Source organism: Falco biarmicus, chromosome 5, assembly GCF_023638135.1.
Source record: "Falco biarmicus isolate bFalBia1 chromosome 5, bFalBia1.pri, whole genome shotgun sequence".
In the NCBI taxonomy this organism is placed as follows: Eukaryota; Metazoa; Chordata; class Aves; order Falconiformes; family Falconidae; genus Falco; species Falco biarmicus.
Window position 1 is genome coordinate 28285780 of NC_079292.1, and position 6788 is coordinate 28292567.

A 6788-nucleotide genomic window follows, 5' to 3' on the forward strand; every position below is an offset into this window, starting at 1 on the left:
CTTACAAAGCACAACGTGCATTTTCAAGCTCGGCAAGTTTTCAGATGTACTGAAGCAGAAGAAAACCATCTTGAGAGTCCTGCCATACCTAGCTTTTTGCTTAACCCACAAATCCACATGTAAATTAACTACTGCAGTCTGCAAAGCCCCATGCTCCACACCTCCAGAGACACAGTTAACCTCTGTGGTTTGGCTTTTCCCTGGAGGGAAAAGCATCTGCAGTCGTGAAGTTGCCATTTAAATACACACGTGGGTGAATAACCAAAATCAAACACAGTTATGCAGCTCTACCAGAGGAAGCGAAGTCAGCAGAGCCTGTCTTCGGCGTGGTAAGCCTGTAGTGCTTTCATGTCCTGGTCAAATTGGTTTCAAAACAAAATGGAAATCTAGATAGATCAAGTGCTCTACCATTTATTTCTTCTCTTTCCTGACACGGACTCACACTCTCAGCCACCCTCATGAGAGATTTCCAGTGTAAGAGTCCAAACACATCACAGAAAGCACTCGGGATAATTCTGAAGCATAGGAACAGTGCAACAATTCAAACTACATATAGCACCAAGCCTGAACTGGTCACTGGGGCAGGATCACAGAATAGTTTGGGTTGGAAGGGTGCGTTAAAGGCCATCTAGTCTAGCCCCCCTGCAATGAGCAGGGACACCTTCCACTAGAGCAGGTTGTTCAGAGCCCCATCCAGCCTGGCCTCGCATGCTTCCAGGATGGGGCATCTACCACCCCTCTGGGCAGCCTGTGCCAGTGTCTCACCACCCTCACTGTAAAAAAGTTCTTTATATCTAGTCAGAATCTACCCTCTTTTACTTTAAAAACATTACCCCTCATCCGATTGCTACAGACCCTACTAAAGAGTCACAAAAGGTTGCTGAAGTATGATTTATCTGGTGGAGATGCGTACCACAGCTTCCACTAGTCCCTCTCAAAGTTCAGACACTTCCCTACACAAGGATGCCATTTCCCACTTTCAGTAACCAGTTGTCCACCATCCAAGAGAAAAACACACTGGAAGGCCAGCTGGTAGGTCAACAGAGACCAGGAAAACAGAGCAAGGAGATACTTCTTACGGTCTTTACCAGTAGTTTTCTACCACAGTCAAGAGCCACTGCTTCTTTTACAGTCAGTTCGGCAGACTCCTATTCTGTGGTCCTGCCTTCAGGACAGAGTGCTTGGACCAGTGTATGAACCATCCCCTAGCTGCCAACAGAGCACCTCCTCCATCACCAAACCCTCCCTGGGGGGGGTCACGCTGGGGTCCCTACCCCAAACAGCTCTGCCTTCTTAGGCTAAGCTAGAAGGCAAGATGTGCCAGAAGAATATATCCAGCAGTGAAGTGCAAGAGGAGAGATAAGGGGACACTGCTGTCACATTAGACAGACTTAAGACATTTTGAAAAGTCAAGCTGAAAGCCAGGTTTCACTGGGCGAAGCAGGCTATGGAGCTTCACCTGCTACAGCCCTCCTCACTGGGCAGTATGAAGTCGCTCCAAGAGAAAGCCTGTTTTGACATCTGTAGCACAAGTGCTACTAAACCTTCTTCAGGAGCTCAAGGGTTGTCATGACTTTTTCAGGAAGAGAATTAAGTCTTCTTTGAAGTCCTCCACACCATTTGTGGTAGAAAACAAGTACACCAGCTCCAAGGAAAGTTTCTTCCATTCACAACAGAGAAAAAAAAGATCCTTTAACACCCAAAACCTGTTTCTCTAGCACTCCAGTTAATTCACAAAGGCGGCTACAGCTCAAATTTCTGTAAAAGATCTCCATTTCTAAGTGGCTTGCTGTCCAGGGTGCAAGCCTGTATAACTTTTGCTAGTTAAGCTTTTGCTAGCCCCTTCCTCAAAAAAAGGTTTAAACAAACAGCAGCAACTTGCAGGAACTCAAGCCTCAAATCACACCCAGCATCTGCAGCTGAGATAACTGAGTGGAGAAAGCATGTTGCAGTTGAGTGATGATCACGGCAAAGCGTTACAGACTACTTCAGATGGGATTGCACAATTATCCACACTCCTCAGTGTCATGACCTCCCTAAGGGTAAGTTCTTGCTCAGGAAACTGGATTGCCACACGCACACAGCTGTGAGGCTTTACTGCCTCTCAAGTGTTTGTGCCTTAATTCTTGTAGCAAGTGCCCCTACAGCCAAAGTGCCTCCAAAGCCACCGCAGGCAAGTGGGAAGGACAACTCATTTAATTTGATTACCAAATAGAGCAAAGCTGCAACCAGAGCAAGCCCTGGACCATCTTGGAATTAGCCTTGACCACAAACTTAAAGTCCTTCTTGCTGGAAAAGCAAGAGAGGATTTGTAGGCTCAAGTGAACTCTGTCATCACTACTGCTGATGGGAGTTGACAGACATATTAACCACACTAAACAGCTTCCCTGACTCCCCGCCAAGGCTGGCCATCACTACTTCTGGGTTCTGTTTTCATCACACAAACGACCCATCTCACATAACCCGCAGCAATGGGGAGCAACCACCCCACACACCCCATTCAGACAATCATGCAAGACAATTTCTCCTCCTTTAGGTTCTCCTACGAGGTTGGCAGGAGAGAATCTTTCCACAGCCCCAAGAAACAGAAATTTAAGGACACAAAGTCTTTGATAAAACCACAAAACTTTATCCTTCCTGCAGTGGGCCACACTTGGGACCCACATTCTGGATGTACGCTCTGTGAGCGCATCCCACGCACACACACCTGCAAACCTTTGCAGAGCACCATGTTACTGCTAGTTTGAGTTCCTCTAGATGCTTTCAAGTGCTCTGAACAGCATCTGCACAATTTGGAAGTCTTACCTATTCAAATTCAGGTGCCTCTATAGCCAAGTTGAGCTGGCACTTTAAAGTAGAAAGAATGCAAAAGTCACTGGCTTGCATTCCAATAGGAAGTGAATTTCACTCACTGACCTGTAAGACTGAACAAGCTAGCCTGCAACATCCTATTAAAGCAGAAATGACAGACACACAAACAGAAACACGCACCCAGGAATGTCACAGTACTGAAGGAAGTGCCATCAAAGAAGGGCTGACGCTGACTGCGGTGACATTGGTGTCCCAAGTTCTGGATGAGCCATCCACCTGGGACTTCCTGACTTGATGCTGGGCTGGATGGAGTTAAGATGCAATCAAGGTTCCCAGGAACCTTTCTGATTCTGGACACACATCACCACCAGCTCAAGAGGCTCCCATCCCTCCCAGCTGCTGGAGCCTTCTCCTCCCCAGGAGGCTGACAACTGAACGGGCCATGTGAACAGCCCAAAAGCTGCTTCAGAGCAAGTTACTGCCTTACGTAAAGTCTTTGGTAAGCCCACTCAACCGTCCTGGGTTAAGAATATGCATACAAACAGCCCGCACATCTGAGCAAGCCTCCAGCTAGGTGTGTGAGTGGGCACAGATAAGAAACAGCTGGGGTGAATCAGGGACCACCAGCCCAGTTGCAGCCAGAGGAGGTACCGCGGTTGAGATCCCAGGGCTGTAAACACATCTGCTTTTGGGGTCCCAGCCAGCCGTTCCCTTCACAGCCTTAGTCACTGAGCAGATTCACAACGAAACCGCCCAGGATCAGCTTTCGGTTTCTCCTCATTAACAGAGAGGTTGTTAATGTTCAAGGAAATCTTTGCATCAGGGGGAGGACAACAGTTCACCCAGAGCTGATAATTTGCTAGCAGGGGTTATGCAGCCTTCATCCACAAGAGTATTTTGATATGTTTAACTGGTGTCCTTGATTTTACGGGACACCCCATGGAGCCTACAGCACAGTTAAACGCCCACACGCACATCACCATGGGGAACACACACACACACAAAATTAATCTGCTCTTACTGTCAATGTTTGGTGAAACACAAGCAGCGAAGCGTTGCAACCGGGCTATTCCAGCTGGAAAAAGCTATCGGATATCGCAGGAAGAACTTGTTGCAGTTGTCCCCGGCAGCTTGGTGTTAACCGCAGCACTGGAGCCCTTTGAAAGCAGTTTCCAGAAAGCAGAGAGGGGCAAGCGAGCCTCAAAATCTGCAGCTAGTTAGGCAGAATACTTGGAGGTTTCAGCTCACTGTCACCACAGGCTTTTAGACAAGAAAAACAGACCGACTGCTGGCATGTTACTCAACTCGTGCTAAACCACTTAACCCAAAAAAGAAGGCACGCGCACGTTGCTCCAAGTCAGACGCAGCTGCAGCACAAGGCAACAGTAAATTTTGTCGGGTCTTTCAGACTTAGTGTCCCCCACCTTTTGACACTGCTCGGCTGCTTTCTGTCCATACCACCCCTTCACGAAACCACTCTCCCACCAACCTCCTCTCCCCAGCCTCCCAAGTGCTAGAACTTTACGGTTTGCGCAAAATTAAAGAAAACAACATCACAGCGCAATTAAGAGCGGGGTTACTCTAACCCAGCCGCACCGTAGCCGACACCCGCCCTATTTTTATCCGCTTCTTCCTCGTAAACCCCCCGCTCCCACCATCAGCTTTCGCGCATCATTAAAATTTTCCAAGTGACTGAGCAACGGCTCCCGCACGCCGAGTTTTAACAGACGGGACCGCAGCCGCCGGGGCTGCCCTGCCGGCAAGCTGAGGCTGGACACCGGAGTTCTAAGAAGCAGCCGGCAGCTGCCGCCCCCCAGCCCTGCACCCCGCGCCGGGCTCCCCCCCGCCGGGGCCCGCCGCCCCCCGGTACTCACGCATGAGGGTGCTGAAGGCGCACAGGGCCAGCAGCGACTGCAGCAACACGCCGAAGCGCCCCAGCAACGCGCCGCTGCCGCAGCCGTGCGCCCGGCGCGGGGGGGCCATGGCGGGTGCGGAGCGGTGCGGAACGGAGCGGAGCGGCCCCGCCGCGCACAAAGAGCGGCCCCCGGCCGCCCCCGCCCCGTCCGGCCCCTGCCGGGGGCGGCCACACCCGGGGGCGGGCGGGGCGGGGGTGGGGCCGGCGGGCGAGGGGATGGGGATGGGGATGGAGAATGAGAATGAAGATGGGGATGGTGGATGGGGACGGAGGATGGGCATGGAGAATGAGCATGTGGATGAGGGTGGAGATGAGGACTGGGATGAGGACTGGGATGAGGATGGGGATGGAGGATAAGCATGTGGATGAGAGTGGGGATGAGAATGGGGATGGGGATGGAGGTTCTAACAAGCCTTTTTATATATTTCTTAAGAATAGGTATCTGTACATGATTGGTTCACTCACAGACCATCAGTTCATAGTTGGATGGCCTTTTCTCTGCTACATCTTTGATACACTTCTTCTACTTGCCCATCTGGCAGTTCCTTACCTTGTTGGCTCAGCTCTTCTCATGACTTTCCCAGGCTCTTCAAGGATACATGGATATCTGTTCAAGGCTAATGTTAAGCTCATATTCTGATCCCTTGGACCAGCTGAGGTTTCCCACATGGGGGTGCATATGGAGGATGGTGGATGAGGATGGAGATGGAGGATGTGGATGGGGATGTGGATGCAGGATGGGGATGGAGGATGAGGATGTGAATGCAAATGGAGCATGAGGATGAGGATGAGGATGGGGATGAGGATGCGGATGGCTGAGAGAGTTGGTGCTGTTCAACCTGGAGAAGAGAAGGCTCTGGGGAGACCTTACAGCCCCTTCCAGTACTTGAAGGGGCTGACAAGAAAGTTGGAGAAGGACTTCTTACAAGGACATGTAGTGATGGGACAAGGGGTTTTAAACTGAAAGAGGGTAGATTTAGACCGGTTATTAAGCAGAAATTCTTCCCTGTGAGGGTGGTGAGGTGCTGGCAGAGGCTTCCCAGAGCAGCTGTGGCTGCCCCATCCCTGGCAGTGCTCAAGGCCAGGCTGGACGGGGCTGGGAGCAACCTGGTGTAGTGGAAGGTGTCCCTGCCCATGACAGGGGGGTGGAACCAGATGACTTTTTTAAGGTCCCTTCCAACCCAAACCGTTCTGTGATTCTATGGGGATCAGGGTCTTGGCAGGGTTTGAGGTTCTGGGTTAGGGAAGTCATGGTGAGGTTTGGGGTGCTGGGTCACAGGGGTCCTGGTGAAGTTTGGGATGCTAGGCTGAGGAGGATGGCTGGGGGACCCAGCAGAGTTTGGGGTGCTGGGCCAGAGAGGGTCCTGGCAGGGTTTGGAGTGCTGGGTTGGGGGAATCCCAGTAGGATTTTGGGTACCAGTATGGGAAGGGTAGGAAGGTTGCCAGGGTAATTGGGGGTACTGGGCTGGAGAAGATAGGGTGAGTCTCAGCAGGGCTTGGGTCTTGTGGGAACTGGGGGTGGTGGGTGGTGGGGGAGGGACGCATGTGAAATCACTCCAGAAGAGCTTTGGGGGTGCTGGTCTGGGGGGATGGAGTGGTCAGCAGGGTCAGTGGTTCAGGCACGGGGTGAAGATATGGATTGTCCCATCAGAGTGTTGGGTGTGCTGGGCTGGGAAAGGAGGGTGGTGCTGGTCAGGGATTTGGTGGCACTGGGCTGGGTGAGCACAGAGTCAGCTCTGGGGGGGTTGGGGGTGCTGGGCTGCGGGCTCCCAGTATACTCACGGTTGGAGCACTTGTCCTGGTTAGAGAGGCAGAGGGAGCTGGAGCTAAGACAGCTTTGGGGATAGCCCATAGCAGCAGGAAGACAAAGCCAGGCACTTCCCAGTGAGAGGACATGGAACAATGGGCATCAACTGAAACGAGAGGATCTGCCTGGTTGTAAGGCAAAACTTTTTTTCTCTTGGACAGCCATGGCACAGACTGCCCAGCTAGGCTGAGCAGGCTCTGTCCTTGGAGGTTTTCAAGACTGGATTAAACGTTGAGTGTCCTTGTCTGACCTCAG

General features: G+C 51.6%; 1 protein-coding gene across 2 annotated transcripts in view; it reads right to left on the minus strand.

The window, feature by feature from the left end:
• The window catches only part of LOC130149933 (store-operated calcium entry regulator STIMATE-like), a 35391-nt gene extending 30497 nt beyond the window's left edge, over window positions 1-4894 (minus strand). The window contains exon 1 of one of the 2 annotated variants that reach the window (XR_008822065.1): window positions 4686-4894. Coding sequence is in view for 1 of the 2 variants with exons in the window: in XM_056340218.1 (XP_056196193.1) it covers window positions 4686-4794 (109 nt within the window). In the remaining variant the exon portion in view is untranslated. The remainder of the gene's footprint in view (window positions 1-4685) is intronic. The other variant, XM_056340218.1, reaches the window with a different exon arrangement.
• Window positions 4895-6788: the final 1894 nt, after the last annotated feature.